At 39.2% G+C, this 27,917-nt stretch overlaps 1 protein-coding gene across 3 annotated transcripts; it reads left to right on the forward strand.

The window, feature by feature from the left end:
• Nucleotides 1-26,990, forward strand: jakmip2 (janus kinase and microtubule interacting protein 2). 3 transcript variants are annotated; one of them, XM_039778058.1, is made up of 24 exons: nt 1-159; nt 10,561-10,807; nt 11,632-11,886; nt 12,205-12,447; nt 12,946-13,155; nt 13,962-14,060; nt 14,223-14,369; nt 14,505-14,645; nt 15,304-15,360; nt 15,940-16,062; nt 16,248-16,376; nt 17,902-17,985; nt 18,111-18,173; nt 18,599-18,697; nt 19,311-19,412; nt 20,042-20,095; nt 20,182-20,247; nt 20,355-20,423; nt 20,703-20,780; nt 21,188-21,238; nt 22,345-22,497; nt 22,823-22,888; nt 23,337-23,413; nt 24,713-24,849. In XM_039778058.1, exons 2-23 carry the CDS (start codon nt 10,679-10,681, stop codon nt 23,385-23,387), a joined length of 2,469 nt encoding a protein of 822 aa, XP_039633992.1. In that variant the 5' UTR covers nt 1-159; nt 10,561-10,678; the 3' UTR covers nt 23,388-23,413; nt 24,713-24,849. The 3 variants fall into 3 exon arrangements, with proteins under 3 accessions (XP_039633992.1, XP_039633991.1, XP_039633990.1); XM_039778057.1 differs by lacking the exon at nt 23,337-23,413 and having other exon boundaries at nt 1-164; nt 24,713-26,990; XM_039778056.1 differs by lacking the exon at nt 23,337-23,413 and having other exon boundaries at nt 24,713-26,990.
• The last annotated feature ends 927 nt before the right edge of the window (nt 26,991-27,917 follow it).

Genomic DNA, 27,917 nt, shown 5'->3' on the forward strand with positions numbered 1-27,917 from the left:
ATCACCACCGGCCATCTCTGCTTCATTGTACGGGCTGCTGCTGATGCTGAGACCATAGCAGACGGGGCGATTTCCCCCCACCCCCCCAAAAAAGTAGCATGTCCTGGGCACGGTTTCATGCAGATTAAGACTCCACGCATGATGTGAATCGATTACGAGGTAAGGTAAGGAAAGCTGTGTGTAAATACAGCCGTCGTTCGGTTTAACATCGTCTGAATGAGTTACTGGGACGGACTAGCGGGCCTGTTGGTTTGAGTCAGGTTGGTCATCTCAGCTGCGGTGCGAGATACATATTGGACTCGTTTTGATTGCACTGAAGCGAAGAGGTAACAATGCAGTAATAAATACCAGCATCGTGTAAAATAACAGGAAACACGGGAAACGTTTGAGCGTGTATAGCATCGGCTCAGCAGGCTGTCGGAAGTGGCAGAGCTTGGCCTACAGTAGCAAGCCCTTCGAAGATGACGAGAATAGGAGATGTGGGGATTTTCATCGCCATGCAGGGCCCTCTTACACACGACGGATGCTCACGCTGCATCGAACATCTTCTGTGTTGTGTGTGTGTGTGTGTGTGTGTGTGTGTGTGTGTGTGTGTGTGTGTGTGTTTCTGCGACTGGTAGGCTATTGGTAGCCGTACTTGTTGTGCAGTGAAGCTCCCAGCTGTTCGTGATTGTACCTCAAATAGCCAGCCAGATGCGCATTGGCTTCCATGGGCTACATAATTACACACACGGTTTGCAGTATGTGCATTTTTGTGCTTGACAGGTCATCACACGTTACTGGCTATGTTTTGGAAGGATGCTGCAGTGATGTTGCAAGAGGATGCTAGTCCACAGTGGGCTGGCAGGGCCTTCAGAGCGAGGCACAGGGTCTGCAGCCTGTAACTGCCTGAGGGAGTTACACTGGCCTGATTTAACACACATCACCCCTGCTGGGAAGGCATTTGTCACACTGTTGTTTTTAGGGTCAGCACAGATGTGTAGGCCAGTGCTAGTGACTGCCCCACAAGTTAATAGTTTATGGATTGACTTGCAAAAGAAGGGGCCGTTCGATAGCACACATTGATGAAGCAAAATGAAGCAAGAAGATAAAATAAAAATGAGCAAAATAAAGTTTGATGAATCCCTTTTTGAAGGAAATGTGAGCTCAGTTTTCACAATAATAAACTTGACAGCGTCAGGCAGTATGATTCATAAGTGGCAATGATGTTTCTCGGCCTTTTGGTTGGAGCTGTCATATTAATATTGCTCTACAAATTTGTCACAATCTGATTAGATTTCTGTATATTGTCACATTATTTCAGCGATATATTGCCCTCCACGTGTTACTGCTCATCTACCATTAGTGGTCAGTCTTATTCGTGTAACCAGCTGTTACATGATTTACATTTGATGCACTTTCCTGTATTCCCCCAGCATTATGAGAGCTCTGTTTATACACTGTGTTGGTATTTTGACCTCAGGCAGCTATATTAGAAGTCTGTTTTGGCTTGAACTAAGAAGCAGACCAACATATTTAAAAAACAAACAAGCAGGAGAGTGATGAATGACTCCAGCCGATGCATTGACACTTTGAACCAACTTACATCACAGCAGACCCCTGACTGATTAAACTAAAAGATTCTTATTGGCATTGGGGCAGTGCTGGTATCAGCCTGACTAACGTTTGCCATCTTGCATAACCTGGATTAGTAAAAAGTAAAATAGCCTGGAAATGTAAGATTTTCTTTTCATGTAATCTATCATCTAACATCATTTAAAGTCCTCTTCAAAAACAGTATAATGTATTATTTTGATGTATTATCTGTCAGTTTTCCGTTGTTATGTAATAAATCAAATGCATCAATCATAACCAGATTACATATTAAGGGAGGCTTTGCCTTTGGGCTTTTGTTTCCTCAACATTTGGAATTTGACCAGGTAGAAACCAATCCTCACTTTCCTAAAAATGTTTTGCACATTTGTTGAAGTCAAAATGACTTTAAATGAACAATAGATTGCCTTCGGTAAACATTATCTCAATATTAAGAAATCAGAGTCAGAATAGGATTCATTGCCACGTAAATAGCACTTACAAAGGATTGGCCTTGGTGATTGGTGCATACATAAACATATTTAAAGGAAATAAACAATAAAGTATTGTACTGCAACAGACAAGAACATTAATAACGAATAGAAATATTACAATACAAAAGTATGTAAAAGGCACAATAACCTACAATATTACTGGTTTAGAATAAGAAAAGAAGGCTGTATGTTTTTTTTGCAGGATGTGCAAAAATGTTGATCAGCAGTTTGCAAAAGTTCAGGATATATAATATGTGCAATGCCAAGTCAAAAATACTACATGGAAGATGCAGGTTTCCTTTATGTTTACCACCAGTAGCTGTAGCTCAATTCCGACCAGCATTTTGTCAACTGCTTCACTACAGAGCTCCTTAGGCTATGTCTTGCCTGGCTGGTATCCTCAACACACTAAGAAGGCTTATGGAAGCTCCAAATATGATCCCCTAAAGCAACCAAAGCTTATCTTATTATTTAGTACTAACAGTAACCCAAGGCAAACTATGGCTTGTACAATAGTTTGAGTGGAAGGGGATGACAGATGGTAGGTCCTGATATAGAAAATGTTGGCAAAAGGTAGAAAGATTTATTTTGGAAATGAAAAACTACACAACCCACAGCCTCTTGTTTATGAGCAGCAAGGAAGATGCCTATTTATGTCTAATCTCAGCTCTTACACGCTTAAGTGGTCATTTCTAAATGTTACTTGCCTAATATTGATGGACATTGCAACTTTGCACAACACTGGCTCTTTCATTGGCAAAACTGATTTAGCTAAATGCAGCATTAGCATGCAGGCCAAATTATCATGAAAATGATTAGAAGACTTAAAAAAAAAATCTGTCCTTAAAACCCAACATAAATGTCTACATGGCTTTTACCATAAGACCCCAGAGGGCCTTCAGACTCAAGCTGACAGGCAGCAGCAAGACTTGCGTTTCTGTGAGTATCCTGGTACACTCCGTCTGGAAAACCCAGCGCCAACACCCAAAATTGATGTCTGAGCAGTTAAAAGTGGGTCATGGTGCCAGTGTGCTTCATGTGAAAGAGAATTATTATTCGACTCTGCAGCTCCATTGTGCGTTTGAACATCTTTCTAGCTAATTGTTTTGATTTTACAGATCGCACTGTATGGTTCGGTCTCACTGCTCTAATCCACCTGCTTTCCAGCAGCAGGCGAATGTTTTCAGTGAAAACATTGTGATAAACCCACTGTACGCTACCTCCTCAGCACCAAGATGGACAGAGTTAGCGAGATCTTTTCCCCAGGAGTTGGTTGAAACTAGGGCTGCAACTAACGAGTACCTTTCATCATAGTTGATTAATCTATTCATGTTCATTTTCTCGATTATTCTTTTAGTTGTTTGGTCTATAAAATGTCAGAAAATGGTGAGAAATGTGGATCAGTGTTTCCCAAAAGCCCAAGATGACGTCCTCAAATGTCTTGTTTTGTCCACAACTCAAAGATATTCAGTTTACTGTCACAGAGGAGAGACAAAACTAGAAATTATTCACATTTAAGAAGCTGGAATCAAAGTACTTTTTACTTTTGTCTTAAAAAATTACTCAAACCGACTAACGGGTTATTAAAATAGTTGGCGATTCATTTAAGAGTTGACAACTAATCGATTAATCAATTAATCTTTGAAGCTCTCGTTGAAACCAAAACAGAACTCAAAGGCCTTGTTAATATTGGACTTTTATTTGGTGTACAGCAGTAACATAACTCCAAATGTATGCTAATGCTGCGACGTGTCTGAATTATGTACTATTTCTGACACATTTGTCAATCATAGCAGATTATAATATATCAACGTTGTGTTAAAAGCATGTTCCCAGTGACCACAGTAAAATAATAAATGTGGTTTAATTTTTTTTATAGATTTGATTTGATCCAGTGTTCTGTTCAGATAAAGTGGTGCTTGGAAAGTAAGCAGCATGTTTTGTACCGGTAAGCCCTTTGTTGGACTGCTTTTTCAGCATAACTGGAAAGACACATTTTTTTAACTGTATGTTTTTGACCACTTGTGTGACACAAAACAAATACCATTGAGCTCTGGCAGATGATAACAGGTATCTCCACGGCTCAGACTGCTTACTTAATAAGCTAAGTTCTACCAAGCAATAAAGCCACTGCTGCATAGATAACATTATAGGAAAATAAGTGTACACAAATACACCATGTGCACAGTCTGTTCTTTAGCCCTATAGTAAAATCATCCTGCTTTACCCTCTCTGTGTAGCCTACTTGTTGTAGGGATGATTACAGTTCATATCCAGTGTGTAAATCATAACAGTTACGCCACTACATGATTTCTGAAAATTACGTACTGTATGAATGCATTATTTAGCACATCTTTCCATTTTAGGGTAATTTAAATAATACTTTAAGGGATGACTGTGTGATGTATTGTCTGCTCGACCTGCACACTACATCTTATAGTGATATCCTAACCAGCTTTTGCAAGATCCAGTTCTTTAAACCCTTTCTGATATGACCATAGCGATTTCCTTGACTCGTGTCAGTCTCTGAGATTTCTGCAGAGTCCGTATAAATTGGTCTTCAGTTTTGTCAGTTGCCATTTCTTGTCTGAGAACCTAGTAATGCACATTAGCTGTTGCATATTCTCGTCTGTTATGACACCCATCGGGAGTAAAAGGTACTATGTTTCTTATTTCTTGAATCCTGCATTGATGTTGACTCATGATGTGTCTTTTGGAGAGATGCTTTATAAGGTGATTATTGTTGTGTCAACTGTTGAGTACTATAATGCCAGCCTGTCTTCATTGCTTAGTTGGGAATATGGCATTTTTTTCAAAAGTCATTGTCTTTTAGTCCAGATGTTTTCTGTTAAGGTGAAGTTGCTAAATGGTTTGCAACCACAAGTCTATTTCTAAACTTTAGAGGAAGATGATGTATATAAAAAATACTGAATATTATTGGGAGTTTGTATGAGAACCATGGTGTCTGCGAGATGAAGATTGAGATGCCTCTAAGGTTGATCAAGCTTAGTTGAAATGATGAGGATCCCTGCTGTTTGTTAAACTCAACAATGAAGGGACAACACAGTGAAACTAACTTTTATCCCGACCCCTTCAATCAGTCATGTCCACAGAGCAGAGTGATACACAGTGAAAGTAATACATTCAAAAATAAAAATAAGAGGTTAGACCGCTGAGGCAACATGCTGTGCATGGCCCAGTATTGCTGCCTGTCTGTGGCTGTGTTATGTTTATTTGACTAGCCAGCAGATTATTTCTCAGTGCAGTCTGAAAATGCAATATGACAGTAATCAGATTGACTTGATCTAGTCTCCCCCCAAACATTACCTGGCTGCTGTGGATGGTTTGTAGGTTAATACAGTATTAGTAATATGGTGAGTTGTGGGTTTTTTTTATCAAACAGTTAATCGACTGATCATTGCAGCTCTAAAATATATTGTACCATTTTTTTGATAAGGCACCAATGTAGTGGTTTAATACGTTGTAAGTATTGGCTTTATTAAAGCTTTATTAACAAGTACAACATTTGGGTTGCTTTGTCCTTCTGACTGATTGTATCTACCACAAACCCTCACGTAAAGTGCTGTAGAAAACCTCAAAGCCATTAGTTACATATTTTATACTCTTTATAAAAGGAGCCTTACATTAAAAAGTTGTACCAATATCATAATAATATGTAAAAACTAATCAGATGTATTTGTAGAATTAAAATTAGTATAATTAGTTAGTTTTGTGTATAAAAATGAGATACAATAGGAAGAACTAAAACATTTTGTTTATTGTATTATTATACTATATATTATACATTATTGTATATTGATTATGGTACTACATCAGCACCAGTAGGCTATATTGATTGGAACAATAACCTAACTGAAATAACTATCCTGTATAGGAAAGCCAGCAGTAGCAGGATCTTGACATATTTGATGAGTGCTGCCTATTGACAGTTTGATCGGAGCAGTGATTGACACTGCATCACAGACTCTTTGGCTCTGATTGGTTGTTTTCCTTCGGCCGTGGTGGAAGCTTGAAAATGCCTTTAGGAGCACCAGAAGGATGCAGAGGAACATTTTTTTTTTTTTTACCACGGATCATCTGGCTCATGTACTTCTGTCAGAATATGATAATTATATTTTGCTTACATAGTGACTGTTTCAGCAAATATGACAAAATGTTTTTATTTATTTCTAAAAGTTACCTACTGAACCTTTATTCAAGGACACCTATTATAATATCAACTGGTAAAAGCTGTTCAAACTCAAACTTTCTTGCTCTTTAATCTTTTTTTCGACGTTTAGCAAGTTTAGCCTAACACTTCACTTTGGGCTCTGGAAACTCACAGTCACTTATATGACTGACAGTTTATACAGTGGAGTAAGTATTATACAGTGGAGTAAGTAAGTAAGTAAGTAAGTAAGTAACATTTATTTGTATAGCACTTTTCACAGACAAAGTCACAAAGTGCTTCACAGGCCAAATAAATAAATACATTAAAATCAATAGTCATAGTCATAAAAGCACAATAAACCACAATAAATCTTAGTAAAACACAAAATCTTAAATACAAAATAATACAGGCTGCAATTTGGCTAGATAAATATATTTGGCCTGACTAAAAAGATGCGTCTTGAGCTTTTTTTTTTTAAGATTTCAACAGATGCAGTCATTCTTCAAAATATGTGGTAAAGTGGAGCGATTGTTTAAAAAGCTCTGTCACCTTTTGTTTCCAGCCTAGTACAGGGAACTGCCAGTAAGCCCTGATCAGAGGACCTCAAAGATCTGCTGACAGTATAAGTGTGCAGCAGGGTAGATCATTAATTAATTATTTGAAAGACTATAAATTATTGCCTGGAAAAACATCAAAAAATACATCATGATATATCTTGTCAAAATCCAAGATATATCATGCCTTGTTATGTTTTATATGTGAAAAAAATGGAAATTTTTAATGACACTAAATCAAGTTAACCTGAAGTTCCCTCAAAACATTGCATATTCATCATGTAGCTATGGATTACAAGCATAGGTTTTCGCCTGTTACATTACCAAAGTGTTTGAACCTCTTTCACAGTGTAAATCATGTCCGACAATGGTTGCTTTGTTTTTTTTCCGTCCAATGTGCTGACATATATATTAATCTGTGTGCAGTTACTTGTCCAGTGATTATCGTCAATGTTTCCTTGGTCAACGTCCGTAAGTGATACTTACAGTAAAAAGAGTAGCAGCACTTTTAAAAAGGCACCATAACCCTGCAGCGTGATGAGCCCATGTTGACCTAATGTGACGATCACGACTGCTTCATCTCTAATCTGCATCTCAAAATCTTCTAAGCGATGTTATGTCATCCCTCCTCTGATTATGACGGACACCATCCAACTCCTACTGAGTCATCATGGCTGTGCAGGATGGTGTGCACGTTCATTTGCACATGCACTTTTGTGGAAAGTCATTAAGAAGTGTACAGTAAGGAAACCCATCAACATACTTGAGATTCTGATAAAAGAACCAAATTTTGGCAAAACTCTATATACTACACTATGAGATAATCATGGGCAATCATTTCTGTACCGCAAAATAACATCTTATTTTAAATAATACAGCAGTTTTAAGTTGGGACTTAAGAAGGGCATATTATACAGACAATTAAGTAAGCAGCTTAAACAAAATGTTTCTGTAGATTCTTTAAACAAATGTGCTGAACTAGTGTTCTTTTCACAGTGCTTCAAGTGGTTGAATGTTGACAGTTTTACTACAAAAAAAGTAATTTAGAAATGACATAAGAGTCTGCCAGCCGCACTTACAGCATCACAGTCAATAATCCCTAAACTTAATGCATGTCATAATGTGCAAAATATGTGGTGTGCAATGGCCATATGCACAGTTTTATATTACAGTATTTCTTTAAGCAATATGATGTGCAGCCATGGTAATGTTTTTTTTAACCATTGAATTTGGGAGGTTATATACTGTAGAGACGGTGCACATAGTAAGTATCCACTCATTAATTTGAGTTTTTAAGAATTAATAAAGAAATATGTTATAGTAGTTCCATAGCTGGATAGAGTCCATAAGCAGTTGCTAATTTCCAGAAGAATTCCTCACTATTTGGGAAACACATTTTTCCAAATAGAAGGTATCAAATTACACAGTCCTTTCCAGGAATCCTTTCCTAGACATTACAGTTTCATATCAGTTCCTTTCTTGGAAACTTTGAAGGATACTATGCAACATGTAAAATAGTTTTACTATAAACACATTTATTGTAATAAGTTGTAAGTTGCTCCCGTGTATGTTCTGTAAATCTGTTCACAAACGGAGCCACAAGTTGTAATTCAGAGATGATTACAATTCATGCAGATATTAACAATGTGCTGATTGGTACCATACTGTAGGCTGTGGTAAAGCACAACTCTGATGCCAAGTATCAGTAGAGACTGATTCGTCATTTTGTAATTAATCAATAGTAATGTCACACTGTGTCTAACCACATTAGTTTAGCCAACCAGTAACTACAGGATATCTTGTTCGATCCATGACACTGATAGCAAAGTGTAGTACTGCAGTAGTGTATCTGCAATAACATCTATTTCTCTGTCAAGTGCCCTTGAGTGATTTCATATGTTTGTGTGTGCAGTACACACATTGTCTTTGGAAAAGCCAAAAGCCAAAGAAAAGCTTGTACTGCACATAGGGACTGCTCTGTGTATGTGTAGGTAGGGAGGACTATGCAAAAACAGACTCAGTTCAGTTCCCTGTGCACACACTTGATAAAGGTCTTAACCCTTCTTCCTATCAGCCTTTGTCATCTGAAGCAACAGGTCTGACAAATTGTGTGTTCTGTGTATTTCTGTGGCACACCACAATGTTCTTTCTGCCGATATTGCACATCTTAAATTCACATTTGAAGTATATAGAGGACACTAACCTGGTGAGTCATGTCATAATGTTGCAGTAATGCTTGCAATATACATTGAGAGATACAAACAACTTGTCATGATGTGTCACCACCAGCAAGTTCAAGTTTAACACACACACTGTGGGGATGCAGTCTTAATTTGAAAGCATGGCGGCAGGCACTTGCACTGACCTGCCCTTTTTCTTCCTGGAGAGAAAGTGCCCTTTTTTCTGAATGTATAATTATTTTTTAATAATAAATATACACTATATATATATTCCTGTTTGCACACTGTACTGTACTTAATGGAGACACTCCAGGTGAACAACTACAGTAAAATCTGTGTCTAATAAAGTCATCACAATCACTACATTGATATGCAAATTAGGCATTACCTAATTAAAATGTGCTAATTTGCATTCGTTTGACAAGGCGAACAAGACAAAAACTAAAACATATAAGCACAGAACTTCCCCAATTAATGAGTTAAGAGTCTTTCCCCCTTAAATGTAATGTTTAAATCTGTAGATTTATTTAGAAGAAATCTACAGATTCAGCCTAAAACAAATACCATCTAAATGTAATTTAAAAAAAGGAAAAGTTTTATTTCCATTATAGTAAAAGAAGACATGGAAGCAAAATAGACCAAAATCTCTAAATTGACCACAACATGAAAAACATGTCCTGCTTTAAACAGTAACTTCATCATTTTGAGCGTAGGCTCCTCATCTAATAATAACAATGTTTTTTCATTATTGGCGCTGTGTTTTTTCCTGTAAAAGGAAGATTTTTGCTGTCACTTATTCTTAATAAATACTTGAAACTAGTAGCATAGAAAACATGCACATTGTGGCAGTTTCCTTTGCTGTTTGTGATTAACTACTAATACTAAAACATCTCTGTTTTAACTGATTGTTGTGTTGAGTATTTATTCAATCTATCAAACAATTGCGTAAGGTAAATAAGAAAAATTGGTAAGGTAGGTCAGAGTTGTGTTACTATAGTTAACGTTTTGTTTAAATTTAAAATAGTTAATTATTTATTAACTGTTAGGCCTTCTTTCTTCCTTGAGCCCCTGCCCCCCACAATGTCTGTGCACGTCCCTGCATGGTGGAGAATGTGTTGGAAAATTAAAAGTTTCAGTGACCCCACCAAGGGCCCCTCACCCTTTCTCATCATGTGATTGTAGTTTAAGCCCTGCTGCTTTAGTATACGCCCTATAACCATGTCTGTCTGCGGGACTCAGCTGGTCATTGGCTGTCAGCTGACCTCAAACAGTGCAGAAAGAAAAGGCAAATAGTAGGGCAGGAAGGATTACCGCAGACTCTGCGTACCCAGACAACCGTTTCTTCTGGTATGTGAAGAACAGCCTTCCGGAGCCAGCTCTTTGTTTTGTTTACATATAAATATGAAAATGAGAACCAGCCATCCTCTTGTCATTGGCCTGCATCTACAATCCTTCACTATCGCCACTTCTCAACTCACACTGCTCGCACAAACAAGCGCAGGCTAGTCCGCACAAACACAAAGTCTCAATTATGTCAATCTGCTACTATGTCTCATTCTCTCTGTCTTTGTCTCTCCTCCACACCCAAGCCCTTTTTCTGATAGGATAATGAGAAAGAGGAGGAACTGGAAACCTTCGGAGTGCCTTGGAAAGTTTCTGTGAAGTCTCAATGAATGCATTAGAAGAGCCTCTCTAGTATTTGACTCAATGGCCAAGAAAGGGCGTACGAAGAGCGAGAAGCCCGAAGCGCTCATCTCTGCCCTACAGGCAGCCAATGAAGAACTCAGGTCCAAGCTGACTGACATTCAGATAGAGCTACACCAAGAAAAATGCAAGGTACTGTAAAACATCAAAATATATGCATTTCCTCTGAATATTTCAAATATTGTAGCTGACATTCAAGGCATGCTTAGTAAATGTAGCGCGACAGTGTGAAAGCCCCTTTAGGCTGGATCCAAATATTTGGACCTGGCGGCACTGGGAAGTCTGCGAGTGCTCAGAGGCCCCAAGCGAACTTCCTGCAGAACTTCCTACAGCCTTCTAGAGAGACCCCTTGGAGTGCAGACTTTACTAGACCTTGCTTGGAAGATTAGCCATAGTTCCTACCAGTATGTATGTCACGATGCAAAAGAGAGGAATAATAACATTAATAATTTATACTGTGCATCAATAGCAACAATTGATTTCTGAAGTCCTGTCTTAGCCCAATGCTGTCACAGACTTAACGTGACGCCGGTAAGATATTACGGTGCGTATACTGTACAGAAGTCTGGATGGTTGACATTTGGATTCAGCCTCACTTGTGAAGGTTGTTGAATCACTACACAGCCTGAGAGGAAAACAGCAGAATGTGTTTTGTGTAAAAAAAAAATCATTTGGTCTGTGTTTTAGTTGCAGTCAATGTCCTAAAAATTACAATTACAATTGAACATCACTCAAAGATATGGTAGTAAAGGGCAGTGCTCTTTGTAGTAAAGGTACCATATACCCATATAACCTTTTAACCTTAACAAAATCCACTAAAATTGAATCAAGTAAGATACAAAATAAACCAGAGAGTCAAATGTTAAGAAACAATGACTGGTGCCCACTTGGAGTATAACAGTAGGAATGCCCGCTATGTAAAATAACCTAATTTCTCTCTCCTCTTCTTCTCACAGGTGAGCAAACTGGAGCGCGACAAGCTTCAGGAGGTGAAGCGGGTGCGAGAGCAGGAGCAGCACCGTCACACTGCCATGTTGACGGAACAGCGGGCCAAGTGGCACGAGGAAAAGCAAAAGGAGCTCCAGGCTCTAAGGGAAAACCTGACACGGCAGCATGAGCAGGAGCTGGCCCGCCACGCCAAAATCAAAGACCAGGAGAACCAGAGGCTCAAAGCGGCACTGAGCGCCATGCGCGACGGCAGCGGAGAGAAGGTGAGGTCAAGCAAGGGCAGTGAAGCTATTGTGTGATTTTGCAGTTGTGAAACAGATAAAAACAGATACATTTCACCCAAAACAAAAATCCACAAAGCAGCGGCGGTGGAACTAAACCAGGACAGAGGGGCTTGGCACAGGACAATCACTTTCACTTCTGAGAAATATGCTCCAGATGCGGGAAGCACTCGAAATAAATACTCATTACTCACTTTCGTTTTCCCCAGATAATCTAAAAAAAAACTCCCGATAAGTGTTCTGTGTAAATCCTGCCAAGCCACATCAAAACCCTCCCTCTTCCTCCCCCTGCTTCTTCAGGTGCGCACGGCACTGACCCTGGAAGCCAAGGAGGATGCACGTCGCTTCTTTGACCAGGAGAGAGTGAAGCTCCTGCAGGAGATAGTGGAGCTGAAGTCTGCTAAGAAGCAGACCGACGAGGCTCTCAGCAACATGATCCAGTCCGACAAGATGAAGGCTGGCGACCTGCGGGTGGAGCACCAGCAGCACCAGGAGCAGATCTCCAAGATCAAGTGGGACTGTGAGAAGGACATCCGCAGACTGGTAGGCACAGTCACTGCTACAAAACACTCAACAACCGACGTGATTAAGATATTATCTATGCAGCATGGGAAGAGGGACAAAGCATAGTGCAGTAGATCGTTGTTCCCATTACATCTGTTACATTTCTGTTTCATGTGAACTGTGTGAAAGGGTTTGTTGTAGAGCTACAGGATAACCTTTTCAAATGTAACATATTAAATGGCAGTGGTGACTTTGTTGGGTTCCTGAGGTATCATTTCGAAGCTCGAAATGTCTGCTTGTGAAGTACTTTACAATAACAAACAAAAAAACTGAAAAAGGCAGTGCAGGAACCAGAAAATGTTTCTTATTTTTACTGTCTTGAGTCACTTGATTTTCAACATAACTGTCCTTTTTTTTTTTACAAGGCGAATGACAAAAGTTAGCTACAGCAGGGTGACACTGGAAATAAATAGAAGCGTGTAATATCCTTTCAGCAATTTCTGAAAAACACTATTATTTCCTTCTCCTTCACTATAGGTGGATGAAATCAAATCTAAAGACCGGACCATCTTTGGTCTGGAGAAGGAACTGGAGTCAACGGTGGGTTTCTTACAGAAGCTGCAGCTTCAGAAGGACGCCCTGGACGAACAACTGTTCCTCGTCAAGGAGGCGGAGTGCGGCCTGGGAAGTCCGAAAAGAGAGATTCCAGGCAGGGCTGGAGATGGAGCAGAGCACTGTGGTAGCCCCGTAAGTAGAGAGGAATGGCAAGGAGAAGTCCCATGCTCCACTCATTCATATCAAACATAATATCAACTTATCCATGGGAGCCTTCCTGTCTCTTGAACCCCATTTGTTCCTCTTTGCTTTAGCCCTTCAATACCACTTTGTGGTGCCAATGTGCCATGCCCGGTTTTGTAACACATGATTTGAGCATGCACAAGGACTTGTGTAACTACATGTGAGCCAGCAATAGGGATTCTCATGCTCGTAATGATCAAAGTTGCTCGCGCTCACTTTTTACAGTCTTAAACTCAAACTGAGAGCATAGCGTCAACCGCTCCGTAGAGAGGAGCAATATATTTTTCCTTGTGCAGACTTTAACTTTAGGGTTACGATCTCAAGTGCTCAAACAGCTGGAGATAATGGAAAGAGGAGACTGCAGCGCACGCATGATCGGGATTGCACGCTCAAATCTGATTCTGCTGATCAAATGTTGTCTTGCAGGCCGAGTGGCGCTCAGAATTTTTGTGCACCCTCAAACTTGCCAGAAATTTTTCTGTCCCATGACCAGCTCAAAGTAACAAAAAAAAGCAGAAACCAATCAATCGTCATAATTCAAACGTGTCAACTCATGAGCTGACCCACTGTTAACATGTTAATGTGAATTCATGAGATTTACATTTAATGTCAATGAGATGCGAGCACATTAGAATTTAAAGTATAACAATTATAACCTCCTGGTGTTATACTAAAATAATTCAAAGTTTTTTCTCTACACCTGGCTAGTGATTGGATTAGTGCCATGATAGATTGTTGTTTTTTTTGTGTTTCAGGACTTGAGGAGAAACCAGAGGCGCATTGCTGACCTTAACTCGACTATCCGCAAATTAGAAGACCGGAACTCACTACTGGTCGATGAGAGGAATGAACTGGTAGGACCAAAATGATTTAGTTAAAGAAAAGCCCTGCTCTCTCTTCCGTCTTATCACTTATCTTCATGTTTTTGCCTTTCCTTCACATCTCCCAGCTTCTGTCTCTCACTGTACACCTTCCTCACAGTTGAATATATCCTTGTGTCACTTTCTCCCCACCAGCTGAAGCGAGTTCGAGAGTCAGAGAAGCAGTGTAAGCCACTGCTGGACAAGAACAAGCTGCTGAGTAAGAGGAATGATGATTTGACTCAGACTATCCAGAAGCTGGAGGAGAAACTCAAGATCCTGGCCAAGGAGAACCACGAGATGGTCAGCACAAAGTCACATTCGCATCAGATATACGCACATTTAGTACTTATTTGAAGAAGGGACAGACTGATTTACAGATGATAGTTTGACCCTAGATTAACCTAGATGAACTCTGTGTGTGCTGTGTGTCTGCAGAAGGAGAAGATCAGCTCTCATCCTCCGCTGAAGAAGCTGAAGTCTCTGAACGACCTGGACCAAGCACATGATGACCAGGAAATAGCCTTTCTCAAGCTTCAAGTCCTGGAGCAACAAACCATGATCGATGAGCTGACAAGAGTATGTCTTTTTCTATTTCTTAAGGGTGCAAATGAGCAGGATTTTGCTCTTCTCAGTAATTGTGCACAGTAGGCAATCGGGGTCATGGGGGTTGATCCTGTGCTCTGCATGTGGAAGCTGGATGCTCCCGTTATTCTAAAAAACCCTAGTAAAACATACACAGTATAGTGTACACCTTCCTTTTTGCATCTTTTGTGTTTGATAAATATATTAAAAAATTTAAGAATTTAAGATTTTCAGATCATTAATAGTCATATTATAATTAATGTCATTACAGTCATTCATGTGGTTATTTGCATAACAGCAATATTCTTCAGTCAAGGATACCTGCAGTATAAAGTTCCACCACTGTCGCTGCACCAACTTAATGTACATTGTATCTGTAACCAGGCACTCTGTGCAGCTTATTTTATAAAATTAATATAAGTGTGTCCTTAATAAGCAGACTGATCACCACAAGACAATTAACAAGTGAAACTCTATCAACATCCTATGATTCCTGACATCTTCGGTGAACTGTGTGAAAGAGCTGGTTTCAGTGTTGTGTTGTCAATAATTTTGTTTTCTTTTATTTAACTTGAAAAGAGAAGAAAGAAAAATGGATCATCTTACAATGGTGTGTTATTTTCTTTCCATTTGTCTGTTTTTTTTTTTCCAGGACCGGGAAAAACTATTACGAAAGAAAAGGCATAAAAGAAGTTCGAGGCCAATAAAGGTAGAGATAATTATGTTTTTTTCTAGCTATTTATCTTAACGTGTACTTGGTTTGGTTACTGGTATATAAAACCGGTAAACAGTTTTTAACAGTGTAAATAAATAAATATTTCATCACTTTTAACAAATTTGTATTATTGAAAAGCTAAGGGGCATCTTTTGTAAAAATCCTTTCCAACAATATTTTATAACTTAATTCCAAACTTTGTTAAATGTTGATGTGACGTCTAGGCTCTGTATATAGTAAAGTGAGTCTTGTGGAAGCAAAACCTTTAGAGAGTCATGTAATAACACAAAAATCTAAATTCAAACATTCAACTTCACCCTCTGATACTCAGGTATGTCAAAACTGCCAGATGGTTTAAACCTGCATTCACATTTGTTGCTGGCGTAAATGATACTACCATAGAGGCATATTTAGCTGAATGCAGCAATGTCAATGGAAAGGAAAAAGCTTTCAGGGACACAGATGAGTGGTGATTTTCATCTGAGGCCATGTTAAAAAGGCATATTAATTGTTAGAAATCAGAGTTTTTTAGGTCTGTACAGTAACTCTTTTTGTTGTCTTCCTCCTCTGCAGAGACACATCGTAGTAGACACGTATTTTGGGTACGATGAGGAGTCTATGGACTCTGAGACATCTTCAGTGGCTTCCTTCCGGATGGACAGAACTCCTGCTACTCCAGATGAAGACCTAGAGGAGGTGAGATCAGTCACAATGACTGCATTTACAATCACACCAATATCCTGAATTTATTCAGTTTTAGACCATTCTGTTTTAATTTGTCATTTGTCTATCAAATCCATTCAGTTACATCTGAAAAGAGATATACTGTAAGCCCAATTCAGCCAAAGACTTAAGCCTCTAACCTGTGTGTGTCAAACAAGGGTCTAGCCAACGAGGAGTCGGAGCTGCGTTTCCGGCAGCTGACCAGGGAGTATCAGGCCTTACAGCGAGCCTATGCCCTGCTGCAGGAACAGAAAGGAGGCATTCTGGACGCTGAGATGGAAGCCAAGGTAAATACACAGTGAGAAAATCACTGTTTATTTTATGTTAACCCTATTCAATCTCTTTGTGCACCCAAGTATTCTTACCTTGTGTTTTGTTCTTAGATATAGTTGTGAAATGATTAAGTAAACTTGATTGAAATTGGATCTATGGTTTTCCAATCTTCAGTTTCTTAAGAAACTGTTATGTTACCATCACAAACACATTCAAAATAGCCACTCACTGAGGCATTTGATCACATTCAGTAAAAGCAAATGTACAAAAAAGTACTTCTGTTTTTGGTAGGTTGATTCATGGTTGTGTCATGCCGCCAGAGTGGATTATTATATTAAAAAACATTACCAAGGGTCAATAGTACTGTAAGTTGTTCAGTGATTCTCAACCATTTTTGAGTACTGAACCCTTTGTGATTAACTGACATGCCTCAAGGACCCCCCTCACCAAGGGAAACTACTCGCAACCCCCTGCTGTTCATTTGGGGCTCCATCTGTACATCAAAAGTATATAATACAAAGCCTCATTCAAGTCAAGCCAGTTTTGGTTTTTCCTGTAAGAGAATGGAAGTGCTGAGAGAGGGAAGAGGATGCAAACTCTGTTCATTGACAAGCTACTTCCTAATCCTATTTACACATTCCACTAAATTCACACAATACTTTTTTGGATAGTCTATTATGCTCCTTAATAATGATACTAAAAGGGCAGTAGGATCCCATGACTCTGATGTGAATGATGTCTTTAAAAACGTTTTATACTTTTAGTTCAAGTTTTGTTGTAATTTTGCAACTGAGGGTCTTACAGGGCCTAGTTTAGAAGTAAATTATTGAAGAGAGAGAGATGCAGTTCAGTAAAAAGGTACATTTGTAGCCCAAAAATAATTATCAAAATACTACAAGAGCTGCAAGCTGACTGTGCACTTTGGGACCGTGAAGAGGCGTGACAGAGTTACGGCACAGCCCAAACATAATGTAGCTGCATACATGTATACAATGGTCAGGTAACGGCCCACACTTTACAAAGCATCCTTTCAGGCTTTGCAGAAGAGACAAATTATCACAGGTCCATTTTGAAGAAAATGATTTTTAGCAACAAGGCTGGATTGTAACAAAAGTTTGTGGGCTGGGCTAATCAAGGGGTTCTTGTGAAAAAAAGGTGAAGTGATAGGCTATTTAACAATACAAACTGATTGAATCTGCTGGTGGCCTATTTGGCTAGTCCCAGCGGCACCCAAGACAATGCAATATCTCTGTCTGCCTTAAAGCCTTTTTACAGTCGAGCTGACACGCGCCAATGTGACGTCAAAATGACATAGATCTCGCTGGCGCACCACTCTATTTTTTTCAGTGGCACGCAACAAAGAGGAAACAGGAAGCATGGACGAGTTCGAGGACAAGACAAACCAATGCAACCGAAAACATTACCTTCTAGGCAGAGGAAAAAAATCGTCCATGTACTCCCGGCAATACCAGCACAGACGCCCACTTGAAAAAACAGTGTTCTAATGGCTAATGCATGTCCGTTTTGCTCATGTTTCAGGCCCAGGAGCAGCTCCAAGCAGACGTTCTCAGGTATAAGGCCAAAATAGAGGACTTGGAGAAGGAAGTGACCCTGAAGGGACAGGTAGGACACACAAATTGTTTTTTTTTGCATAACAGGGGATACCTTTTGAAATGAAATGTGTTAAATCATATTTTTATTTACTTTAGCTTTGATTTAATGCATTAACCGTCTATGTCCTCTATTAGGACTCCAAATGGGTTGAGGAGAAGCAGCTCTTCCTACGAAGGAATCAGGAGCTCTATAATAAGGTTGGACTTCAACTTTGTTTTACAATAATTAAGAGGTTAAGGTGATTGTGTGGATTGCGCTGTTGAGTGTGTTTAGTGTTATTCAAGGAATCTGATTTGTCAAAACGTACGTTGTGCCGATAGTCAATGTTTTGTTGTGTGATTAAGTTACCTTCTTCTATGCACAGCACTGGTTTGATTTAAAAAATATGATTATAATTGTTTGAATCTTTTTAATTTTTTTTAAATCAGTTTGATGGCGCCTGTTACAGATGGTACATTTGGTAATTAGCTTTGTTTAAAGCCTTGAGGTCCTACAGTTATGACTTACCTACTTGCCACTTTATCTCCATCATATTACATAGCATATTGTAGCTCTAGTCGACATTATTGGACAATTACCTCTCCCTGTCTCCTTATTTATTCTAACTCTCTATGGTGTCTAGGTGGAAAAGTTGGATTCAGACTGCAGTCGGCTGCAGCAGGAGCTACAAGACTCCAAAGACCAAAATGAACTGTTAGAGTTTAGGATACTGGAGCTAGAGGTGAGTCACAAAGAATTTCCTACCATGAATATGCTATGTTGAAATCCTGTCAAGATAGCAATTCAGCCACGTGGACAAGCTGATAACTAGCTGACAGCGGCCTCTGTGTTCCTTCTGTGCTGCAGTGCAGACACTGACGGCAGCTTGTGAGGGCCTAAGCTGCCACCTAGTGAGCAGAGAGGAGAACAGATCGCTCAGACGTGCTTAGTACAGTGTTGCAATGAACTGATCACAGTGATTTAACCTTGATTTTAGTTAAAGGCTTATATAATTGCGATAAGGCGTTTTGTCTGATGCTTCTTCAGATGGAAGCGGCAGTAGCAGTTTGTCTCAAATATAGGTAGTCAGCATTTTCATGGCTAAACAAAGCAAAGAGCACCACCTACTGAAACTTAAACGTCATCATTGGAAATAAAAAGTCACATAAGGATTGATTCAGGGAATTTTGTTTGGCTCTGAATGTCAGCATCTGTGTTCTGTTTGAAACGGACAGTCTAAAACAAGCCAGTAAGATTGAAAATACTGTTTCATCCAGGTCTAATATGGACTCCTGATGAGAGTTTTGGTTACAGTAAATCCTCTCTATAATAATATGCATGTTCTCTTGTCGAAGGAGCGTGAGAGGAAGTCCCCTCCATTCAACCACCTGAGGATGCATCCCTTCTCTGAGGGAGTCAGTGCACTGCAGATCTACTGTATGAAGGAGGGGGTCAAGGTACGCAATGAGAAGGACTCCTCTGCTTTTATTATAGCAATTCATCATAAAGTATAAAAGCAGCAGATCCCAGTGACAGGAGCTGTGAAGATCAATGCTTTTGAATTCCCTTGTTGTAAGAGCATCTTTTAAGGACTGTTTTTAGTTTTACAAGCAAATATCAATTGACTGAACATTTTATAGTGTAAAGAAATCTTGATTTAAGGTTTTACAAAAACAATTAAAGGAAAATGCATTTGTTGTATGCTCCTTTGTGCTCGATTGAAGAAATTCTTAGTCAACTAACACTCATTCAATTGAATCGACTAATCGATTAGTTGATTTAATTGAAAGATCTGTAAATCTGAGTTTCTCCGCAAAGAGTCATGCAAAAGCACCACTTTAATTCTTGTGTTTACCAGAGATGTGCTCGTATGTTTCTTGGAAATAAGTCATTCAGCATGAAAAAAGCATAAAACATGACTAATCGACTAAAGAAAAGAGGGAGCAGCCCTAGAAAATACTTCAAACGTCAACAAGAAGTGCCGTCACCCAACATCGCTTAGAGCACCTTTAAAGAGAGATAATTAATTTTGCTACATGTATGTGTATGTGACAATAAAAGTACCTTTCTTCTTTTTTCCTTACAGGACGTGTGCATACCAGATCTCATCAAACTTTTAGATATCCTGGGAGACAACGGGGTAATTCATATGGAATTCAACACATCAGCATATGATGCTAAATGAAACACATTATTAATACAAGTTTTATTTTTCCTCCTGTACAGAACTTAAGAAATGAAGAGCAAGTGGCCATTATTCAGGCTAGCACTGTTTTGTCACTTGCAGAAAAGGTAAGTTTGGATACCACATCGTGGTCCCTTCTGATAACATGAAAAAAACAATGCACAGAATCGTTTGTGCTGTGCTGGCTCATGTTTTGCCGTTTGTTGCCCTCTAGTGGATTCAACAGATTGAGGGGACGGAGGCAGCGCTGCACCAGAAGATGGTGGACCTGGAGATAGAGATGGTGAGTCAAAGCAATCCTGTACAGGACAATCATTTGTATGTCTTTACCTCTCTGATTCCCTCAGTGACCTTCTGCTTGAATATACATGCTTTCTTACTTTTAATGGCTCACACAGCAGCTCTAGTCCTGTGTAATGTGATTGAAGCTGCCAGTAAGCCATAACACTTAGACCCTGGTCGCAAAATATTGGTTTAAATAAAGAATTATGTTATAATTGAGTTGCAAAAAAAATAAATTATAACCCCTAATTACTGTCTCTGACCTGCTTATTCTGTACAGGATATGTTCTGTAAACAGAAAGGATATCTAGAAGAGGAGCTGGACTACAGAAAACAAGCCTTGGACCAGGCTTACTTGGTACGTGTGTGTGTGTGTGTGTGTGTGTGTGTGTGTGTGTGTGTGTGTGTGTGTGTGTGTGTGTGTGTGTGTGTGTGTGTGTGTGTGTGTGTGTGTGTGTGTGTGTGTGTGTGTGTGTGTGTGTGTGTGTGTGTGTGTGTGTGTGTGCGTGCGTGCGTTCACAGTCTCAGACTCTTGGGACTCAATTCCCATATGGGGACAAATATTCAGGTCCCCACAAGGTTTATAATTTATTTTCCAGGTTAGGACTTGGCTTCAGGGTTAGCTAGAGGGTTGGGGTTATGCATGTAGTAGTTATGGTCAGGGTAAAGCCTGCAGTGAATGTAGGTACATTAATACAGCATTGTACACATTTTTGTGTGTATGACATCTAAAGTAACAACAGCCATGTTTTCTCCTCCCGACAGCAAATCCAAGAGTTGGAAGCAACATTATACAACGCCCTGCAGCAGGACAAGGTGCTTCATGTCTCAACATATTACAGACTTATTGTTATGACAATTACTGTACATTTCACCAAAAGAAAAATCAGTTGTTATAATATGTCAACCTCTTGTAAAACATCCGATACATTTATGTCATCTGAGATACTGGAGGGGCAAGGTTTATCAAATTAAAATGTCAAGAAATGCGTCACAAAAGATTATTATTGATGGGCTTTTGACATACATCCTTGTGATCCTGCACATCCCGCTAATCTGGAACATCTGTGCTATGAACATGGAGACCACATGACCAATTTACAAGGTTTATTGCAAATAAATTGACTAATGACTATGACTTCGGCAATTGTGAACACAACAATTAGGAAAACAGGGGCTTCCAGGAATCATAAGATTATATGTTATATGGCTTCTAGAAATCTTCCAGGAATCATATTTCCTTGAAGCATCTGATCTTGTTACAAGAATTATACACCCCAACATTTATACACTTACTCACTACATATACATACAAACTCCATTCTCACTCACCATTCTCTCTGCCTCTTACCACATCATTATAACTGTGGTATGCTGTATGTTATTGTCTTCACTGTTTTTCATTGTCTATACATATGTTTTAGGGGTGGGAATCACCAGAGGCCTCACGATACGATATCATCACGATACTTATGTCACGATACGATATTGTTGCGATTTTAAATATTCTGCGATATATTGCAATGTATTACCTTTTTTCCAACTTCAGATTTTTCCCAATTTCAAATGATGTTCCCAAATGACAATTTTGTCAACATCTGTTTTATCTAAAAAGATAAATTTCTCTGTCTGTTCATCTCACTTCCATTTTATTGCTGCAAAATGGGATTGTCAAGCAGACAAACTGACCAACACATATATCGTAAAAGATCGATACTTGGCGTCTGTGTATCGATACAGTATTGCCACGAAAAATATCGCGATACTATGCTGTATCGATTTTTTTCCCCACCCCTAATATGTTTATGTATTGTCTATGTATTGTATGTGTCATTTACCTTGTATGTCACTGTTGTTTCACTAATAATAATAAAAATCGATCATGGTATCCACTGTGCCTGATGCCTGTCTTCTTCCTCCAGGTGATAAAGTATGGCGAGCCTCTGGATGAGCATCAGAAGGACGAGCTGCGGACGGCGGTGGAGAAGCTGAGGAGGCAGATGCTGAGGAAGAGTCGAGAGTACGACTGCCAGATCCTCCAGGAGAGGATGGAGCTGCTGCACCAGGCACACCAGGTCCGTCTATGCTGTACCTGTGTGTGTGTCTGTGTCTGTCTGTGTCTCTGTGCATATCTGTGTGTGTGTGTGTGTGTGTGTGTGTGTGTGTGTGTCTTGTGTTGTGTTGTGTGTGTGTGTGTGTGTGTGTGTGTGTGTGTGTGTGTGTGTGTGTGTGTGTGTGTGTGTGTGTGTGTGTGTGTGTGTGTGTGTGTGTGTGTGTGTGTGTGTGATAATAGAGCCCTGTGTAGAAATAGGTTTTTATGTTTCATTTGTACGTTTGGAATCTCTCTTGGCTAGAGATAATTGACCGCTCACTACTGTTTTTTTCTCTGAATATTTGCAGAGAATTCGTGACCTTGAAGACAAGACAGAAATCCAGAGGAGGCAGATTAAAGACCTGGAGGAAAAGGTAGGCCATGTTTTATGTCTTTCTGTAAAAAAAGAAAAGAAAAAAAAGGCAATGCATACATTACAGGCAGACAAGATTATGGGATTTTTCGTCCTAAAGCTTGTGGAATCTAAAATAAATTGAATTTTCAGTGTATTTATATTCTCTCCCTTTTCACATTGAGACCACTTTCATGAAAGCTCAAAAAGATACAGTAAAATATCACATTAGATTCTTACATAAGTAATATTCAGAAGTGTGAATAGTTTTAATAAATGTTACGATCTAGTTTCCCTGTACAGTGAACCTCTGTCTCTGTCTCTGCTGTTACTAACATATCTTGAGTGTTCCTCTAATTCTCTCACTTTCTTTGTCCCTTCTTCATCTATTTCTTTCTTTCTTTCTTTCTTTCTTTCTTTCTTTCTTTCTTTCTTTCTTTCTTTCTTTCTTTCTTTCTTTCTTTCCCCAGTTTTTGTTTCTGTTCTTGTTCTTTTCTCTTGCCTTCATCCTTTGGCCTTGAAGTCTTTGGCGTGTCCTGTAGCAGAGGTGAGTCCTAAGGGCTTTGAGTAGAAAGTTCAGACCACGGCTGTCTTTCTTCTGGACCTCGGTCAAATACTTTTCCATTAAAGCAGAACCTGCACAGCAAGTGTCTTGGCTTTGTGTAGCCTCCAAAGTAAAAGCTGCGAATACTCGGGCCACAGAGCCGGAATTGGCCTTGACAAGCGCTCAGTCAAGATGCATTTCTGTATTATTATTGAAACTTCCTGATAGGGGCTTCTGACCTTCAGAATAAAAGCAGAGGATTTATTATTATTAAAAAAAAAGGTTTTTAAGTTATCTAAATTGGTATTTACCCATAACCCTATTAAATGAAATTGATAATTGAACTGCAGATACTGCAAATCAGCCAGTGAGATCAAAGTGTAAATTGTACAATCAAATCTACACAAATACTCTTGGCCTGTACATAATCTTCACGGTAGCATTTAATGTTTCAAAAAGAAAACTACAGACCAACTACAAACTGTACAGTGGTCACATTTTGAAACAGTATGTGTTTTCCCCCACAATGTGACCACTGGGAGGCTCAGTACTCTCCAGAAGCTAAACGTGTTTGACCGTGGTCTGCTCACTGTCCGTCTTACACATTTACTTGCTTCACCTTGCCTTCACACAGAAATATTCACTTTTTATTCCATCTTTCTCTTTGCACTCTTGACCTCTTTCCACTTAGCCATTTCAGTAACACTTAACTTGAAGTTTTCTACATAAAAGTGACATGACACTGTCATGACACAGTCATGACACATGAACCCTAACCATAAAGTTCCCTAACCATAACCATAACTTGTCATGACAACATTTTATGACACTTACTAAAAGAAGCGTTATGTCATAAACGTTTATGACTTGTTTATAATGTTTATGACACATTCATGACAGTGTCATGTCACTCTTCTGTAGATACCTTCAAGTAAAGTGTAACCGGCATTTCTAATGTACATGTTTACCCCCCCACACACACACACACACACAAACACACACACACACACACACACACACACACACACACAAATTACAACAGCATATCAGTTTTACTTATTGAAAGGTCTCAATAACTCAGAAAGCCAACAGTGCCATCTCTCCCTGTCATGTGTATTTATTTGTAACCTCTTGGCTTTTAACCTATGTTTCTATAAGTGTTTTAAAATTATGCAAACAGTTTTTGGGGTCTGTAAATGTAAAATAAAATAAAACGTGCAGTGTGTATCAAATCTGCTTGACACAGTGCTTTTGACTCCTCTAATTCCATGTTACTCCTCTCTCTCCCTGTCTGTCTCTCAGGTGGTGTCTCAGCTTGAAGATATTGTTTGTGACTACGGTGTTATTTATTTTCTGGACAAGTGTGGAACAATGTGCGCAGCAGTGGCTGCTAGTGTCATACCATCAGTAACTGCTGTCAGTATAGGTGAATGTGTTGTGTTGGCCATGGACACTTAAGATTTTCTTCTTCTTTTTTTTTTAAGTGGGGTAGGGTTCTCAGGATACTGCCCAGGAAGACGTTTTTTTTTGTGTTTTTTTTACAGCGGTGTTAAACGTCTCTCCAAACAGCTGGGATTACTGTAAAAGGCTGCAAGAATGACACACAATTAGGGAGACACTTACAGTAGAAGCAGACACACACACATACACCTATATACACACAGTTTACGGACACGCATGCATATACAGACGCATGCAGATGCAAACACGCGCATACACACACACACGTGCTTTGACAAATCCAAACCAAAGCCTGGGAAATGTTCTCTCTGCCATGCAGGGTAATAATATGTCTTTCATCAATATTTAGCCACAGTGGAAATATAAACAGATAGAGACACTCATAGACAATGAGGCAAACAAACCGCCGGACCACAACTTCTCTTCTTTTTCTCTTCTTTCCTTTCCTCTCCAAACCAGAAAGGACGTTCTTCACGAATGCAACCTCTTGGTGATATAGAAGCGAGCTAACTCAGGGCCCATGAGTGCAGAGGCCATTAACTGGTCTCAGGTCAGATTATATATAAGGAACACTATAGGACATGGTGCGACACTGGCTGGCATGTCCTCGGTTATACCTGGAAAAAAAGACAGAACTGCACTGCAGAGACTGGTGTGTACAGACACTAAAAGTGGGGATACAGGACACTAAGGTTGACACGTCTTCACCGGACACACACAACAGCAAAGAGATGTAAAAAGAGAAAGAAAAGCAGATCACAGCGGATATGACACTCTGATCCAGCTCCACTCAACCTGGATCTCCACAGAAACTGCTTCTTAATTTTTTTCCCCAAAAACCAGCAGACTGTAAGAGCTTTACTCTCTGGTTGTCTTTCTTTTTTACAGCTCCTACCACTCGGATACTGTGTCCCAAGATACCAACTGAGAAAACATCCTTATTCTGTACTGTAATATATACATTTGTTGATATGTACATGTGTCTGAATTATTTAATGTAGTATCCCCTTTTATTTCTGTGAATAGATGCACTTTTATTTTACTCTCTGAAGCAGCTTGAACAGTTGATGTAGTTTATAAATGACTCATAAGGGTATACGATGCTCTGTTTTATTGTGGTGACGGCTGCAAAGATGAACTTTATTGCCCTGAAAATTATAACTGAAAAATCGTTGGAATATGAATGTGGTATAATGAAATACTTGCCTCCCTTTTTAATTTTCCTCCCTCTGTCACACATACTGTATTTATTTATCTACTGTCTAAACATGAGTTGCTCTGGTTGACCAGCGGTGGGTGCTGGTTTCACCTGAGCAACGTTCAGTTCGCCCTTTAAAGTAACATCTTGATCTTTTAACAAACTTGTAAATATTTTCGGACTACTTTGCAAAATATCTTTATCAACTCTGGTCATAGGATTGGTCGGTTAAAATTCAAATCTAATAGTCATGTCATCAGTACTTCCTTCTTCTCTGTCCCAAGATCACTGCAGGTTCTCTCTCTACTGCTGTTTTTTACTAACAATAACGTCTTTGATACTAACAACCCTCTTTTAAGAAACAATTCTTGCCACTTCCCCAAATTGAAACAGGAGAAAGTGAATGCAACACGACACCTGCTCCACTTTTCTCCTGTCAAGTGAACTGCCCAGTCCCTGCAATATTTACTAGTTGACTGTGCTTGTTCCCTATGTACCTGAGCTAGTGTATCTGCCATCATATCGCCCCTCTGGCTCCATTCACAGGTGTAGGGTATCTTGGCATCTCATTACATAGCGGACATTAACTATGACCCCCCCCTCCATTCACTTTACCAAGGGGAATGACTGAGACTATTTTTGTGCAAACTCAGCTAACTAGCAGTTGCCTTAAATGCACTTTCCCCTTTCTTCCCCCCCGTGTATGTTCTTTTTAACTTTTTTTTTTATCAGGCGGTTGATATTATGTAATATGTATATATTTTGTCTTTATTTCACAGAGGATTTTTTTTAATCTTTACCCTGTCTGTCTTCCAACGAGAATTTAACCCCTCCTACTTGCGTCTAGATTATTACAGAAACCGAAAAAGGAGTAATGCTGTAAAAAATAAAAAAACATGGCCTTTGACCTTAAAGAATGAATTGTCTTCTTGTCACATCATTATTACAGGCATGTTGAAGGTGAGCATTGAAGCATTGCTGGGAAGAAACTCATTTTTAACATTCTGTTTGAAATGATTAGATTACAGTATGAAGATTTTTATTTTTTTATTTATACATGTACTTATGATCTGTGCCGTATTTGTTATCCACGTCTCAGTATATTACTTTTTGGCATTCATTAGTTAGCAAGTGGAATAATCATAATCTTGATTGACAAAACAGACTGACCGCAAAGTCCTTAGTAACTTTTCTGGAGCTTTCAATTGTATCACACAATCATCTGCCGCAAAAGATCCATTTAATAGGAGGCTTTGTATTGCTTTAATATGTTCAGAGACATGGATTTGTTTTGTCATCCACTGTATCAAAGGTCTAGGATGAATGTTCAACGCTCATCATTTATCAATCTTGATATTCTGTGGTATCATTGATTATTTATTGCTGACTCCAAGTCAGGAATTGGGAAATAGGCTATGAGCTGTGGATGGTTCTTCCATTTGATGTGCGCTGACAGAAATAGCAAACGGCATAGCTACTGCTAGTACATCCTTCGCTGATACAGGTCCACGCAAATGTCATTATTTTCTGTGATATTTGATATTCTATATTATATAAAGGTTTTTCTAAATTCATTCATAAAACAGCTCAAACATACAAGTGCTCAGTGTAATGAGACAGTTTTATGACTTGTGGTATATTATGAGAATCATAAAACCTTCCTACACTGAAGCAGTAAAGGATTCAGTAGTCTCACAAGCTCTGTTTTTTTTTTTTTTTTGTTGTGGTAATGCTGGATACAGAGCAGGGTCAATCCAGGATAACAGTCTGTCTTTTCACTTTAGTCCTGACTGTCCTTGCCAAGCCGGAAGAGAACAGAGGTCGAGCCAGTTTTTGCGTTGTTACACC

This window comes from Perca fluviatilis, chromosome 16 (genome assembly GCF_010015445.1).
Source record: "Perca fluviatilis chromosome 16, GENO_Pfluv_1.0, whole genome shotgun sequence".
Taxonomy (NCBI): Eukaryota; Metazoa; Chordata; class Actinopteri; order Perciformes; family Percidae; genus Perca; species Perca fluviatilis.

Coding starts and splice junctions, on each gene's coding strand:
- jakmip2 (XM_039778057.1), top strand. CDS start 10,679: ATGGCCAAGAAAGGGCGTACGAAGAGCGAGAAGCCCGAAGCGCTCATC. Junction 19,413..20,041: donor GTATGAAGGAGGGGGTCAAG/GTACGCAATGAG, acceptor TTTTCCTTACAG/GACGTGTGCATACCAGATCT. Junction 20,781..21,187: donor CCTTGGACCAGGCTTACTTG/GTACGTGTGTGT, acceptor TCCTCCCGACAG/CAAATCCAAGAGTTGGAAGC.